A 16919-nucleotide genomic window follows, 5' to 3' on the forward strand; every position below is an offset into this window, starting at 1 on the left:
ACTTGATGTTTTTACTTTCTCTGTTCTTCATTTTTTTTCAAATGCAGCAGTTGCTATATTATCTTTCCATTTAAAAGTATCATAGTTTGTTGGGTTTTTTTACTGTTTTTTTTTAAGGAGAGACCCCCCCTGCCCCCCAATTTTATTGGTTCATAACAGACACTAAAAGACTGATACCTTGATCATGCAATAGCTTCTGCAGTTGTGGTTTGTATGTACAACCTTAAAGGCTTGTTTCTAAGACTTAACTAATGTTTTTTCGGTTTTTTTTCAGACTTTTGATGCAAATGACCTGTATCAGGGACAGAATTTCAGCAAAGTTCTTAGCTCTCTTGTGGCTTTAAATAAGGTGACTGCAGGTAAGTAGACTGACTGCTCTGTCTTGTGCTGGCTTAATGCTACTTTCACCTTGCATTGGTGTATATTTATACCTGTGCTGTACCCATGATGAGGTGAACATATGCAGCATTTTTAAAAAACTTTTGTTGAAGTCATGTTTTTGGAACTTTGCAGTGGCTCTGGGTTCTCTAGTCATGTCTTCTGCAGAAGGAAGCTTTGTGGTAGAGCTAAGGTTAAACCTTTAAGTGGGCAAGCAATGTAGAAAAAGGGCCCATTTTTAGGTTGTTTTTTTTTGTCCTCCAAGTTTGAAATACTAAAGTTGACTTTTGCTCCATTCTGTCATTCTCCTACTTGAACAGCTTGGCAGCATTTTTGCCCTCCCCAGCCTACATTTCCCAGTGTTATTTTTTCTTGCCAATAACAAAAGGATATCAAATGTCTTTGACCCCTTAAGCTGCTATTTAATTCATTTAGCAGCTAGAAGTCATGGACCACTCACCTCAAGCTCTTTGGTGGGAGGGGAGAGAGCTGTAGAAATAGCAGACAGGTGAGAGGTGTCCATCCATCATTGTAGGCTGAGGCTGTGCTAAATTATGCTAACTGGACCCTGAGACAGTCAGGAAATGTTAACATTGGCCCCTTGGGTTTCTTCCTGTTCCACCATCAGCAGCAAGTTTCAGTACTGATCATCAGGTCAGAGTCTGAGAGAGAGTCTAAAATTGAACCATAATGTGTCAGTTTTTGTGTGAGGAAGAAAAGGAAGGTGATAGAAAGTCAGTGATGCAGAAGAGTTACTTCATTTAATACCAATGAGATAAGTATCTTGTCACATTCATAATACTTCTCTGGTCTGTTTCCAGAGAGATTTTGGGGTTTTGGTGGCTTTTTTCCTTGCATTAGAAAGCACCCCTTAAAATTAAGTTTTGCAACCAAATCTAGTTTTAATGAATGGGCATAGAGTAATACCATTAAGTCCTTTGAAGCTGTTTAGACCAGTTAAAGATACTGCCTCTCATCTCAAGTGTAAGTGCAAATGCAAACCAGTGCAGTACATACTTAAAACTGCTGTACACAGGCCACTGCTGCCTTTGATGCCATTAATGTGGAGAAGTGTGTGTGGCTGTTTTGTCCAGATGTCTATGGATTAATGCCCACTTCAAAAAGCCACAACTGGTTAGAAGGGACCTGGGCTGATTCCCTTTCACAGTTGGGGGCATGTGGTGGTGGTGTGGAAACCAAAAATCAAAGCCACATGCAAACTGTGGTGTTGTCTCGTTCCAAGGAGCAAGCATAAACCTTCTTGTTCTTCCAAACAATTTTCCAAACATTTTCAACTGGGCAGTTGTGTAGCAGGCATTTTAGACTATCTGTTTCTGCTCTAGTATTGGAAGATGGCTTTCAGATCCTCATGTGGATCTGCAAGAATTTCAGGCATACACGGATCTTCTGAGATAGGCCTTCCTACAATATGAGGAATGTGAGTAATGGCCATGGTTACTGATGAAAGACTTCTGTGGGTTTTCACTCCATCAAGGTATTAATCTCTGGAGTGGTGGGATCAAGGAAGCAGTTGCTGTTTGTAGACAGATGAGGGGAGAGGAACTGGTATAGCAAAGTTGAGATAGTGGTATGAGGAAGAAAGGGTTTTACAAATACTGTAAATCTTTAAAAGGGTGGAAAAATGAAGTTTGTGAGGGAATTACCAAATTAATATTTATTAAACATGCACATTCTGTTGCCATTCAAGATTCTTGAGTTTTTAGTAGCGGAGTTGATTTTTTTTTTTTTTTGATAATGGTAATATCATTATGATAATGGTAATACCATGGAGAAATTCATTGAACTTGTTTATTAGGTATTTTAATAGAAACTTAATGGATACATGGGGTTTGAAAGCCTTTTAAATGTATCATCATTTCAGATTGATTTGAAAGTATTCAGATATTAATGATGAAAATACTTAAATTTGTATGTAGTTTGTAATAATTTTGTTTTTACCTCAGATACATGCAGTTTCTAATTCAAGCCTAAAAAGATGCTCTTGTATTGGTGTATTACCTCTGCTGCTGCGAAATTAGAATATTTCAGGAATCATTCCACACTTAGATTTTAGGTAGTGTTGTAGAGCTGCCCAGAAGCTGCAACACACTGTCATAAGTCAACCTGGTTCTGTTGTTCTGAGCAAGATGTATCAAGGTAGAATTCTGAATTAGATGGCTGTCAGTCCTCGAACTTGACTGCACTTAGGAAACATAGCAAGCTGGATATGGAGATGTTTCAGGTTACTTCTAATCCTTATACTCTATTAGGTAATGATGGTTATGGCAACTTAAAGGTTTCTGGAAGCATTAGTATTATCCATATAGTTATGATTTACAAACTAAGGGTATAATCCAATCCCACTTCCTTCCTGGTAGCCTGTGAAAACATGTCATATATGACCTTTTTGTAATGGACTATAATCACAGTGTTTCTCTTAATACTGCAGCCTTTAAATGCTTTTAGGAAAGCAGTTTCACAAAGTGTGATGTCTTTTATTACTTCAATGTGTGAGGATGCTATGGATACAAAATACTCAATTTAATATGTATAGTTCTAGTATTGCACTACTTGACTAGGGAGTGTAGATTTATGGGGTTTTTTTGAAGGACGGTGATATTTGAAGGCTATCAATGAGTCATTTAAAAAGATGCAGTGGGGAAGATGTTTTCCTTTCAGTCTCTGCAGACTTAGATCATCCTTTGTCAACACTGCTGTTTGTTCTCAATCCCTTTCCCTCCTCCTGCATCTCTTCTGCTGTTGGATGTGCTGAAGTTTAAAGACTTGCCAGTTCAGATGAATTGAGTTGTCTCCTCAGGTTTGTTGTGGAACAGGAAATATACCTTATCCACTGATGTACATGGATCTGAACCCTGTATATGATATCATATTATATGTTATTCCTTTGAACAAAAAATAATTTGGATTTGCATAATCATGGTGTACTTCAGTCTGAAACTATTATGAGACTACAGTTGTATGCTTACCTCAATATGGAAGAAAAGCAAACTACTAGGAAAGAGAGTAACAGGGATAAAAGCCAGGAGAGCAGTTGGGAGTCTTGTGCAGTCTGGTGAAAACATCTGGGTTTGGAACAGAAAATACTGTATTGCTTTCAGGGCTTCTTAAGCTCTGATGCTCACTGAGTAGTTTCCTTGTATGTGGAAAACATGAGAAAAATAAATGACTTGCCATGCTCGTGTGAAGGAGCAGTGTTTGCCCGCTGCTCTGTGCAGGGGCCCTGGGAGCTGCCTGCTCCTGGGGCTTTGGCTGTGAGAATGGGCAACACTGGTGCAGCCAGGAGCAACCCCTGTGCCCCTGTGACATGGGGAGAGGCTCCCAGCAGGGCTGTGGGAGGCTGCAGCCAGCACGGAACCTGGCTCTTGGGAGCTGCTTTTGGTGCAGCCCCTGGCTGGCTGTGGCTCCTAAGCCACAGGACACATCCCCCTTGTTGGCTGCCAGCATCCCATCCTGGGGAGGTGCCAGCCCAGTGTCCGGGGCTGGGGCTGCCCTGGTGCCCCCAGCTGCCCCACTCCTGGCTGGGGGGGTGGGATGAGCCCTGTCCTGCTGCTCCCTTGGTGCCTCCCAGCCCACAAGGGACCCCAGCAGCCCCTGATGGCACACAGCCCTTCAGGTGAACATACCATGTGGGTCTGTCTCTCAGGAGAGACAAACAGTAGTGAGGAAATGTTTTGGGAAAGTGTTGTTTACTTGAGAAGCAGCATTTTTCTTTCTTCTATTCCTAGTCCTCCCTCCAAAGAAGAAAAATTAGCTTATTTGGCCAAATAATGGGATGAGGCAAAGGAATGTAGGAAAAAAGACAGTGGAAGGAATGTTTTAATTGAGAAGGAGATGGGGGGCTGTGGGAAGAGCTAAGAAACAGATGTGGCTGGCTTCACTTCAAGCAAGTTTTATGCATTCAAAATTCTTGGCTACTAGCTAAAATGATGCTGGTTAATTACCTTTAAATAGACTAGTTGTGAGTAGGAATAGAGAAATACAACTCTAACCATTCTCTCTCTAAGCAGGCCAAGTTGTTTTCTTGTCTGTGTGGGGGAGAAATTGTTGATGTCTTAGGATTTTAGATTATTTATTGCTATAATTTTTTAAATCTTGAATTACTGAATAACTGCAGATACATCAAATCTGCTTTAGGCATGTGAATTTTACAGAGGTAAGCAGAAGTTACAGATGCAGATTTTTAAAATTCTAATATTTGCTTTATTTTTCCACCCTCCTGCAGACATAGGGCTGGGCAGTGACTCTGTATGTGCACGTCCCTCATCTCATCGGATAAAATCCTTTGATTCTCTGGGATCCCAGTCTTCACACAGTAGAACTTCAAAACTCTTTCAGGGACAGTATCGGAGTTTGGTAAGTTCTGAAAGAATGAAAGAAGCTGTGGTGTGATATTATTTTTCCCCCTTTCCTTTCCCGTTTTTTTTAAAATGAGTTTTGTAAGTAAATTATAGTGTAGCAAAGTAACTGTTTCCTCTCTTTCAGTTCTATATTTTTAGCCTGTGAGCTTATTTTTGCGGCTTGTCATATGATGTTTCAAAATGCATGCAGCTTTTTGTGAACTTCGAACTATTTTTTCCTTGTTTAGTGCTCCATGTTATCTGCATAGACAGTATCTTCCTGGATTTATGTTTTTCTTTTCAGTTGAAGGACTTGTTTTTCCAAAGGCAAAAATCTCATTTTCTCTCTTGAGTTTAGGGGTGATTATTGAAGGTTGTTCAAGCCTCTGTGAAGGTGATAGTTCTAATGTTGGCAGTAATGGCAGTTGTTTCTGTTTTCTGTTATATTTCAAGGTTGATCCTTCAACTTGCCTTTGGGTAACTGAGTCGTATGGGCCATTGTTTTATAGTACAGCTGAAACCAGGGTTGCAGACCCCATGGAAACTGTAATAAAACATAGTTTCATTCAATTGAAGGTTTGTTAGGAGGGTTCAGATTCCTAATGAAAGCTGCTTTATCTGTGGCTTTCTTAGGGGTGGTGTAATGTGTTTCCTCTGGTAGCAGAGCCTGTGCAAGTTTTTTTGCCCTAGTCCACTAATTCCAGCTTCTGTTCTGCTGTTCACAGCCCACTCAGTTTTGCAGAAGCAGCAGTTGGTGGGACTAGCTGGATCACTGGAGTAATCAGAGTTTTCAGTATTTCTATCACTTTGGTCATCTGAGTTGCTCTGTGCAAAGTTAGAGCAGAGAAGCGCAAGAAGGAGGGAAAAAGAGCTAGTGGCTAAACCCAGGAAATTCCTAGTTTGGTTTTGTTGGTATAGATGATCTGTTTGGAACTGTTCTCACCAAGTTTGTGCTAATTTCCTGCTGGAAAGCCATACTGGCAGAGCATAGGGTTTATAGTTGATTTCACTGTGCAATGTTTCTGCTTATTTTGTGGCTTCCAAAACATTTTCTCTTTTTGAGCAGAGAGGATCAAAGTACTTAATGTGCAAGCAGAGAACTAAGGCAGAGGCACTTGTATGAAAATGTGCCAATCTAATTGTCAGCACTGGGACAAGCCCCCTGTCTTGGGGCTTTCTGCATGTTTTCCAAGTTGTTTGTCCTCATTTTCCTGTAGTTTCTCAGCTGCTAACTCTGATGGAAGTCATACTGAGTTGTGATACAATAGCATGATTGCTGGGGTTATGAATTCAACTGACATGTTGTAAGATCCTCATGACAGCATGCAGTCTTTTCATCACCTCAACTGTATAGGCAACATGTAGATGAAATTCTTCCACATGGATAGCTGACTAGGACTGCTTACACAGTCATTTTCTCACTAAGCTACTTATTTTGCTGTACAGGAATTGATCCTTAGTTATGGTAGAGACAAACATGATTTGTAGTGCATTCTCTCAATTCCACCACAATGTTTTTAAAGTTGTCCAAGTATTGCACTTTTTTAGCATAAAGGTTTGCCCAAACTCTCATGAAATGCTTGAATGGTACAGATACCCAAAACTGACATCCAAGGACAAAATGCTGAATTTGCAAATCATTAATTCAGAAAACTTACTATTTACTTCTAAGAGAACATTCAGATGTTAGGACAGAGTGTTAATCTGCCTTCACATCCATGGTAGGGGATGAGCATGCATACATAGTGTATATGGACAGCTGCAAGTCTGACTGCTGCAGGCTTCCAGCTTTGCTAACCTTGAGAGAAATGATTTTGGAGTACTTATTCAAGGTAAGTTGCATAACTCTTTTGTAGGTTTTGTTTAAGAACGCTCCTTCATTGGCAGGCCATGGAGACTTAGACCTTCAACTGTGGAAGCCACCAACCTGATCTGTTACAGGAAAAAAGAAAAGGAAAAAGTTTTGAGCTTCAAACTCTTGATATAACCAAAATTAAATCAAACCCAACTCAGTTTCTCTCTCCTTGCATCACAGAGAAATTTAGGGAAAAAAACTCTAATGTAAAGGCTTTGTTTCTTGGTAGTTGTCAAAAGCAGTTTCAATTTATGCTTGTTACAGAAAATGTATTTTTTTTTTTTGTGAGAGCAATAATTATTCTCATTTCAGCTCTGTTAACCCCTTCTGATTTGAAGGGGGTGTAATAAGTCAAATATATACTCCCATGACTGATAAAAATCTATAGATGAAAAATGAGGAAAATACTGGCAATGTCAATCACTCCTTATAAAGACTTTGGAGTAAAAATGTCTGGGGACTGTTGTGTGTGGAGGAAAGTCCATTTTATGGACATTTCTGTTTTGCTTGTGGAAATACTGTTTAAATCTCTAATAATCATTTCATTCTTTGTTTTCTCGTACCAGGACATGACAGATAACGGCAACCATCAGTTGGTGGTGAGAGCCAAATTTAATTTTCAACAGACAAATGAAGATGAGCTTTCTTTTTCAAAAGGTGATATTATTCATGTTACAAGAGTGGAAGAAGGAGGCTGGTGGGAAGGAACTTTAAATGGAAAAACAGGGTGGTTTCCAAGTAACTACGTACGAGAAATTAAATCAAATGGTGAGTCTTGAAGGGGAGAGCATATTTGCAGAAATTCTTGCTTTGGGAATAGGTTGATGGTTGGTTGATTCATTAAAATTTCTAATGCTTTTTGTTTAAGCTTGATTTTATTTACTGAAAGTCATTCACAGCAATGATTAATGCTCAGGAACTTGCACTTCCCCACCCCAGTTCACTGTATAGAGTGGCTTCTGAATTAGCAGTAGGTGTGCAGAAAACTCCTCATTCTGTTTGCTTGTTTGTCACATATGGGCTGCTCTCACTTCCTTCCTGAATTCCTAGAATAGGTGATTTTGACTCAGATGCTGACAGACTTTTAATTGGTGCTTTAGGTTTAAATAGTGAGAGATTTCCTACAGAAAACAAAAAAAAAACGAACAAGAAAAAAACCCCCAAACCAAACAAAATTTACTCAACAAGTTTCATTACTTAGAAGTAAACAACTGCAGGAAAGAAACCCAATTCTATCAAAATCTACTTTTGAAAGATAATATATTTTTTTTTTCTTTTTCCCTTGTTCATGTGCTTTCAGCTTTTTTTCATACAGGCTTCATCCTTCTGCTGGAGTTTTATACAGTCAAAGTGCCTTCTGTAAATGTCATCTGAATATCAGAACTAACATTCCTTTTTAATCCACTCGGACATTGCTGTGGGTGACATAATTTCTCTGTCTCCTTTATTTCCTTTTTTTTTTTACCCCATGTCTTTCCTTGTCTTGGTTTATTTTCAGAGATTAGAGATAAGCCTGGCAGGATAAAATTACCCAGGGTCTCTGGAAGGCTTTACCACTGTTTCCTTTGTTACAGCTCCAGTGAAAACACACATCTTTTGGGGCCAAGCTGAAGTCTTTGGCATGGCTTCCCCCCATTATGAGGCAGCTATTCAGATGCCTGATTGCAGTGAGGTTGTGAGAGAAAAAGTCCATTTTTAACCTTATCTTTTCTCCTTCGGTCGCATCCTCTTATTTTCTTCCTTGATTCAATATCTCCAGTCTGTTGCTGCAAAATACTAGTCTTAGATCTGCAGCTTCATTGTCCTTTTCAACCAGCTTCTCTCAGACATAATCACAACATAAGTCTTGGCTTTAATGTTCTTTAGAGATCTCTCAGATGCAGTTTATCCTGAGAAACACTTCTTGAAGCCTGTTTTTGATTTGTTGTGATGTAGCACCAGCCACTATGACTCTCCTGTCTCATTGTTACTCATTTAAGTCATTGCTGCAGAGATTTTATTTGGATTTCATCCGTTTTGACATCTTCCAACTCCTGGAACCTGTGCGGGCAATTAAACTCCAGAATAGAAATGCTTTAACGGTGAACATGTAAGAACCAGAAGTTGCCAGTAGCTGGAGTTAAGTGATTCTTGTTTTATTAAGAATACTGCGCTTGGGTGAAGTAACCCTTCTAAGTAGGAAGAGACGAGCTGTAGTGCCAAGGTTAGTACCAAGTGCAGTCTGATACTTGTGACTATTTGCAACCCTGTCTGATCCCTGGGGCTGACATATTTTTATTTTCACTTCTTGCCCTCAGGAGAATTTTCTCCCAAGTACTTTTCCCTCCACTTTATAGGTGTATTCTCTTTGCCACAACAGTTTATCCTTTCAGGCTTCTGCAAGACTTCTTGCATTCTTGGACTGCTGTCTCCTATGTTCAGTTTCTTCTATGGAAGTTTATTCTGTTTGTGCCCATGCTTTTCTCAGGAAGCTCACTGAGTATTACAAAGTTGAAATGACTGAGCTGTAGCTCACTAGCTTTCTCTGTTTTCCTCCTCCATTTTAAAATTACTGTGTTTGGCTTTTTCCAGTACTTTATGGAACTTCACTTGTCCTCTCTGGTTTCAGATATGGATATAGCTAGTTCTCTTACTATCAGTTCAGCACAACGGGTACTGTGTAATTTATCAAAATAGTAATTTTAACCTGCTTTTATGCATTTGTAGGTATATGTTTGAGTTGTCTGAAACTGACTTTTTTATGAGGAGGATGAGGGGTGGTAGAAGGAAGCATGACATGCCAAGAGCTTCTTAGTGTGTTAGTAACTGTGGAGTTGGAGATTAACTTTACCCCTTCATGTATGCATACATGCTGTGGAATGCTTTGTTGCTACTACCCTCATGACCATGTTAGTTGTATTTTAAGTGGTGACCTGACTTTTCTTGCTTACTTTTGCTTCTTTTTGTGTGTTTGTGGTCAGTGTATATATTTGTGATATTTACTCCATGTCGGTTTGCATCCACTTTTTCTGTTCTTTCTTTGACATGCTGCTGATTTTTAAAAGAATTATCATTCATGTTATCCTTTTCTGCTTATGTTGTTACTACTGGGACTTCTTTTTTATGTTTACTCAAATCTTCTTACTTGAAGTCCATTGTTACAATTTTTCTGCACTTTTTTTTTATTTTATTGGTTGCTTCCATGAAACTTATTATGAATATTTCTATTCTCAGCTGAGTTTTGCTTTATGGGTATTGTTGAAGATCCTAGAGAGAGGGCTTTTCTGGAATTCTCCTTCCTTCTGTATCTAGTGCATTGCCACTGTGTCTTGCTGCTGGACTTCTTTTTTCTGCTGTCCTTGTTGAAACAAGGATGTAATGCTGTTTGTTACAAAGCTCTGAAGTTGTTTGAATAGGTGGGTGTTCATGGGAAGCTTCATCTAGGCTATATGTAATTTCTGTTGCCGTCCTGTGTCCCTTCTTGGTTCATCTTCATTAGGAGTGTTGGTATTCCTTGAGTTGATAATCTTACACTGTCCATTTTTCTTGACTTCCTAGTAACTATATATGCATCAGGATTTTCTTTATTCAGAAGTGTTTTAAGTGCCTTTATGCCTTAAACATGAGGTTGAAATACAAAAGTGCTCTTTTTTGCCTTATGTATTTTAAAACTATTTAGGAGAACTTGCAGCCTTGCTAGCTCAAATTCAAAATATGCTTTCTGTCAATGTTACAATAGATATATATTAAAAAAAAATCCAGATAAGATTGTTGAAATACATGCCCTTGATTAAAGTCTCTGTGAAAAAAAACGTTCATCATGGACATCTCTATGTTTTCAGAATACTTTGTAAAATGTTCTAGCACTGGCAGTATGACTCTGCACTTCTTTCTTCTCTGAAATGTAGATGAAAATACTGTAAATAGCTAGAAATTCTGTATAGGATGATGCATTATATGAAGAGCTCCCAGGACATGACTAAGTTAGTTCCTGAGTTTCATTATTTAAATCCTCTCAGTCTGCTGTAAACTGACTCTTGCAAATTAAGTAAAAGAAGAAACGAGTGAAGTTATTTATACATGTGTGTTTTTGTTTTAATTCTCACAAACTTCATAGGCATTAGATGGATTTTTGTTCTAAATTAAAATCCTCAAGTGTTAGGAAACTGTAGTTATGTAATCTTAGCTTTTACAGTAGCTCTGAAGTTACATATTCAAGGAAGGGAAGAAAGAGATACATGGCAACAAAACAGCCTTTACCCACATTGATTTCTTAAGGAGTTTAGAAGAAAAGTAAGCTGCATTACATAAATTACACCAGCAGAGCATATGACATGATAAGGTATCTCACAGTGGTTGTGCCCTGGTTGTAACTTGTTTGTTTAGCTGTTCCTGAGTGATTTGAGTTAGCACACAGTGCTGATACATGCGTGAGGTGAGCTACCAATAGTTATAGGACACATACTGAGGTTATTGAGCAAAGCACAGCATTTCGTTTTCTTACCCTGGACAATGGCTATTTTGGGGGAGAATAAATTTGGTTGAGATGGATAACCAATTGGGTTTTGTTTTGCTTTTGAGTGTGTATTTATTCTGCCCCCTCCCTGACCCAAGGGGAAAAAGAGGATTTGTTTAAAGTTGTGATAGTTATAATCAAACATGTAAATATAAAAAACCACAGTATTTTTCTATTCAGGTATGTACCTTCACTGTGGTAAAAATGGTCCATTTCTCTCTCCCTCCCCCTGTACCTATGTTTTCATTTCCATTTTTGAACACCTTAACATCTTACGCTTTTAAATGTTCTTTGATCGCTAGTCAGGAAGTACTCTGAAATGAAAGAATTTTGTTTTTATGCCTCTCTACTGTTAAATGTGACAGAGGGTAAAAAATAATGTGAAAACTTGTTAAGATACTTGACAGTGTGGCCTTTTTGAGGTTGTTTTTGCTTACATAAAATGGGATAGGAAGGGGTGAAAGGTGTAGGTGGAGTCTTGTCTCTTACAGTGCTGCTTCTGTCTCACATGGTTCTTAGGGAGATTTGGAGACCTAGTTTTGAGGGCTCCCTTGCAATGAAGAGTGGTTAGCCAGAATGGGATGCACTTGCTTAGCTGCTGTCAGACGTTAATCTGTTTTTTAAAAAAAATCACATGGTCAGTTACTGAATTTTATCCAAACATAATCCCTATAAATGTATGAGATTACACAGGAGGGAATATACCTTTGTAAAAACTATATTTGATAAGTCACAAACGTTATTCTTTGCAGAAATTAATGTATCATTGCTGCCCTAGCCTCTGTTACGCTTTCTCGACAGTTGTTAGTATCAGGCCCAGTGCATATTAGTGGTAGTGTTTCTTCTGGTGGGATGTTAAAAAAGCAAAATCTATGTGGGGGAAAGGTTAGAATATAGTGGAGGAGTAGAATGCCAGCTCTTTTCATCCTGTGGTGTGTGAGGGAAGGAGAAATCACACTTGGCTTTGGGGAAGAAAAAAACAAGGGAAAAATAACTAAAACCCCATGAAGAATATTAGTTTTTCTCTCCTCAACCATGTACACTCAGAGGAGTATTGTGTTCTCTTGTCAAGTGTAACTCTACAGACATGAATGAAATAGAGGTTGGGAGCAGTGAATGCTGTTGGGGCAGAAGTGTTGGTGTGTCTGTATGTCTCTCGGAGTGGAGCACTGCAGAATGCCTGAGCCATCCTGAGAACTGGGAACGGGTTTAGCTCTGCCCTCCTGATGGTAACTAGACTCACTGATTAGTCTAGGGAGATGGAGTGTAGGAATCCAGAAATGGAGAAACATTTCTCTATTTTGTTTGTTTGTCTTGTCCTATTCTCCAAAAAGGTATTTATCGTATTTGTCACTGACAGGTTTCCAAATATCCCTGGGTAAACCAAGATTTATAAAAAAAAAAGTAGAAAGTAGTAGAATGTTTAGTATGCCACTGAAGTGAAAAATAGAGATTTTAGAGGGTTTAATACATGGAGTAAGGATGGAGAAAAAAAGATGTGGTTTTTAACTCTCCTTCCTTCTTCTCCATAATTCTGCAGTTTTTAGAAGCACAAAAAGTGATTGGTTGAAATCTACATCAGTAGATACAGTAAACTTATTTGCTAAAATATAAAAACAATACATGTGTCTGTAATTAATACAGTAAAAATAGATATAAAGATGAGGCGGCCGTGTGGTTCAGGGCCATTTTGTATCATCAGAACAAAAATGAGCCAGGTTGCAGTGAATTAAACTTGTGCAGAAAGTCTAGAGAAGCCTGCCAAGTTTTGTAATAACATCCTAATAAACACGAGAAACAAGAGCCTAACCGGCTTTGGAGTTTTTGCTCTCACCCAGAGGAGTGTGATAAGCAGGACTCCCTGTGAGGGAGTATCCCAAAGGAGCTCAGCTCAGAAGGGACTGAGAAATCCAGGAGTGAAGAAAAGTGCAGAAGAAGTGCAGCAGTATCAAGAGAGAAAAAACAGATTTAAAATGTGATATGGACCTTGCTTGTAGCACTTCACTAATAGGGACCACATAGCTTTTGGTGTCTTGTTGGCACATCTTTCATCCCCTAACATAGGATGAAATAGCCCAAATTGGATCGTTTTGTCTGGATTACACACCACAGTGCAGTAATTGCAGAAACATGCAGGGGTGTTCTTGGAGCAGTAGGGTCAAAGTGCTTTAGTAAAGTATGTTCTGAAGGGAATAAATACTCTCTGGAGTAGCACGAAGTAGAGTGTTGCATGAAAATGAATATGGCATGAACTGAAGATATGACAGAAGAGAATGTGGGAATGTCAAGTAATTTGAATGCATGTAAGTTAAAATGGAAAGAAACAAAGTATTGGGAAGGATTGAGTAAATTGTCTTTTTTAAGACAGAATAATAATTCTGTCTAAATTATTACAGCCAATAAATAGGCATTTGTAGAGTAAGGTAACTTCATTTTAGGGAGTTTGTGGCATCTTATGTACTACTTAGGGGAAGGTTATAAAAGCAATTGCTTCCACTGAGGATAATTATTTGGTGGAAGAGTCATGTTAAAAAAGGTTGTGCTACCTTCATTCTCCACTCAAAGATGATCTGTTAAGTGAAGTCCATCTGGTTTATCTAGCCACTAGACAATGTGTTATCAGGTGTGGCTGAGGGCAGTGGAATGAGATGCTTTGATCACAAGAGAGATGGACAGTGGTAACTCAGCTCTTGGTTTCAGTCACCAGCAGGATACTATCTCTTCCTCTACCTGAGCAGGTGCCTGCCAGTTTTGGATTTGACCACAGCTGAGCCATTTTCATTGTGTTTTCTGTGTTAGTAAAAGGGGTATGCATTGTGGCTGGGAGAAAAGTGGGGAGATGCAAAAATCTTCTCTGTGGGAAAAGCTGGTGTCTGGCTCAGGTCACTCTCTTCCAGGGCTTTGAGAAATTGAGCCTCTCTGGAGTGGGAAAAGTGCCAGGGTTTTGCCAATGTTTCTAAAACCTTTGGACTTTAAAAGACGTGGTGTGCTGAATGGGGGTGGTACCTCCTTGAAATTTTTAATGAATTATGCTCTGTTTGCAAAATACTCTGATGTTCTATTACCAAGGATAATAAATGATGCTTAGTATAAACAAAGAAAGTGATTTCTTATGTGCAAGATCAGGATTTTCTTCTGTGTAATGCATTGTGCAATAAGCTAATTGCAACAAGACTCTTTCTTATTCCTCCTTATGAAGCAATGCACTGCTTGGAGGCAGAATACCAGACATGATAGACAGCTGGACTAATTTGCCGTGTCTGATTCTGTGTTTCTGCAATAGAAATGGCCTTTACATTTTAAAAGCTAAATGTTGATTATGACTGTTCAGGCAAAATGATATGAATGTGTGACTCTTTCTGTCCTGTCTTTAAATCTGGATTTGGACATGTGTCTCTGATGGATAACTGAATCAGCTAAACAGCTGGCAATATAAATGACTATGTTTCAGCAAAAAAACTCCCACTTTCTTCAGCAGCTTAAGAGAAGAGGGTTATTTTTGCACCCTTTAAGATAACAAAGAGGCAGAATGCTGTGATCAGCCGTCTTAACAATGGTCAGCCATTTGTATTATGATAAATTCAGTGACAAGTATTTACCTTTATCCTTAAATAGCTTTTCTTCCTCCTTTCAAGACATATGTATTATGATAAATTCTGTGGCAAGTATTTAGTTTTATCCTTAAATAACTCTGCCTTTTCCTTTCATGCTTTTTGGTGCATGATTAATAAACCTTTAGATATTTAGTGAACCTGAAAGTCACTATAAATTGTAGGATAAGTCCCAAGAGCTTCCACAGAGAATGAAAGCAAATTATCAAGTTTGTGGGAATATCATTTTCATCATTCAGTACAAAGAGAATATTTTTAATTGTCCCATATAGAGTAGCATTATAGAGGAATATATAAATGAGTAGCCATACATATGACATCATTTTAGATTCTTTCACACTGTTTGATGGCAAATCTGCTTGAGTTTACAGCTTCATTCTAAAGGGTGGGAGGAGTCCTGTCATTTGGAATTACTTGGCTGTATAGCAGAGCATGTATGTGTTGCAGGGCTGGTGGCTGAGAGCATCAGTGTTCCCAGCTGGATAACTGCTGGGTCTAATAGTTTTTGTCCTGTGTGTCAGCTTAGATCTGACGTGGGGTGGGTAGGCAGAGGATATTAACCAAAAGGGTTTTACTGTCATCCCTGAATGTGGTAAGGAGAATTTTTTTTTCCTTTGCTCGTGTTTGGCAGTTTTAAGACTGTATTTTGTTTTTAGATTTGCTTCTTTGAGGGGCATTCTAGTGACATACAGAACAAATCCCCTTAAAGATAGTTGCATTTGTGTGCCCATGGGGCCTGAGCTGCTCTTCATGGGCTGTTAGCTAAAGCCTCTGGCCAGGCTGTCCTGGTACTGGAGATGAAAGGATGACCTGCACCTGGAGTCAGCTTGCTTGAGATAGAATCACCATGGGCTGCAGCTGGGAGCCTAAATTGCTCAGCAGGAGAGGCTGGTGCCACAGGGAGTGTTCCGCTTATGATGATGCTTCCCTGGTCAGCTCTCCTGTCCATGGGAATTTTCCATAGCTGGCCCTTTGCTTGGCTGACTGGGCTTCTCCTGGAAAGCTGTTTGAGACTTGCATAATTTATACTTAGCCTGAGGTATCAGGTAAACTGGAGTTAAATTATTCATGTATCTTTATTAAAATGTATTTGAAACAGGAGCTTGCTTTTAAAGTAAAGGTAGAGCCTTCAGTAGGTGTGTTTTGGTGATGCTTCTGTGGTTTTGTTTGGGGCAGTTCAGTTGACAATTTGCTATTTTATAGCTTGGATGCAAATTACTCAAATGCTTATTTGACATTTGCATAGACAGGCCTGATTATTTAAAAAACATACAAAAATAGACAAACCAAAACACCAAAATGTCCTGATAAACACAGTCTCACAAGCATTCTCGGTTGAGTACACAGTCAAGTGTGAGATCAAAAAGAGATGCTGTAAATCTTACTTGCTGTTTCTGCAGCATCCAGCATGTTGCTTTTGTTTTTCTCTCTCCTCATGTTTGTTCCTCTGTGATTGACTTAGAGGAGTGGTAGTGGTGGGAGGGAAGGCTTTAGGAGTGTGTTTTCTCTGCCTCTCTGTTCTGGGTCAGCATTTGGGTAACTCTCAGGACTGTTGTTTTGATCTTGAAGATAAATGTTGTCCTTCTAGGAAGAGTATGCATTACTGAGGGGTAGATTCCCTATGGGTTACAGGAAGCATTTATTGTTATGAAGAACTCTGTTGTCCAGTGCATAAACATTTTTATTCCATACTTCATTTATAGCAGAACATAATTTGTTTTAAAAGATTATTTTCTGGGCATAAGGTAAGTCACTTCACTAGTATAGTGTTTTGAATCTCTGTTTTGAGACTGAGAGTAATGTCTCACCTCTGGAGTGTTCAGCTTTTGGTTGGTCACTTGCTTTCACAGAGTTCATTAAATCAATATTAAAACTTTATACTACTTTTGTTTGAAAGTGCGTATATGGTTTGGAAATGCCTGTTACTGATTTTTTTTTACTTTTTGTGTTTTAATTGCAGTCTATTACAACATCTTGTTTTTGAAAAATAAATTTGGAAAAGCAAATTTTATTAACTGTCTTTCTGGTTCCAGGAAAAAGAATGTGAGTTTTTCTTTTTGCCTTTGATGAGGCTAGAGTTCCATTCATTGTGAACATATTGATTCTTTACCAGTAATTTCAAGTACAATTATGTATGTTTCACAGTGGAGCACAATTTTCACTGTATCTTGATATATATTTTAAAGCAGTTTGTTTGACCTCTAGTGTTGAGCTGTGAAATT

At 38.7% G+C, this 16919-nt stretch overlaps 1 protein-coding gene across 6 annotated transcripts in view; it reads left to right on the plus strand.

Annotated features, from left to right (window-relative positions):
- ARHGEF7 (Rho guanine nucleotide exchange factor 7) overlaps positions 1-16919 on the plus strand; it is a 102930-nt gene that overhangs the window by 30820 nt on the left and 55191 nt on the right. For 4 of the 6 annotated variants that reach the window (XM_015628746.1, XM_015628765.3, XM_019006824.2 and 1 more), the window contains 3 exons: positions 275-359; positions 4622-4752; positions 7158-7359. In XM_015628746.1, coding sequence (XP_015484232.1) covers positions 7161-7359 — 199 coding nt within the window. In that variant the 5' untranslated portion in view covers positions 275-359; positions 4622-4752; positions 7158-7160. Of the gene's footprint in view, positions 1-274; positions 360-4621; positions 4753-7157; positions 7360-16679; positions 16741-16919 lie in introns of those variants that run through there. The other 2 variants (XM_033512910.1, XM_015628756.3) reach the window with 2 other exon arrangements.

The sequence above is a fragment of the Parus major genome, chromosome 1, assembly GCF_001522545.3.
Source record: "Parus major isolate Abel chromosome 1, Parus_major1.1, whole genome shotgun sequence".
Lineage (NCBI taxonomy): Eukaryota > Metazoa > Chordata > Aves > Passeriformes > Paridae > Parus > Parus major.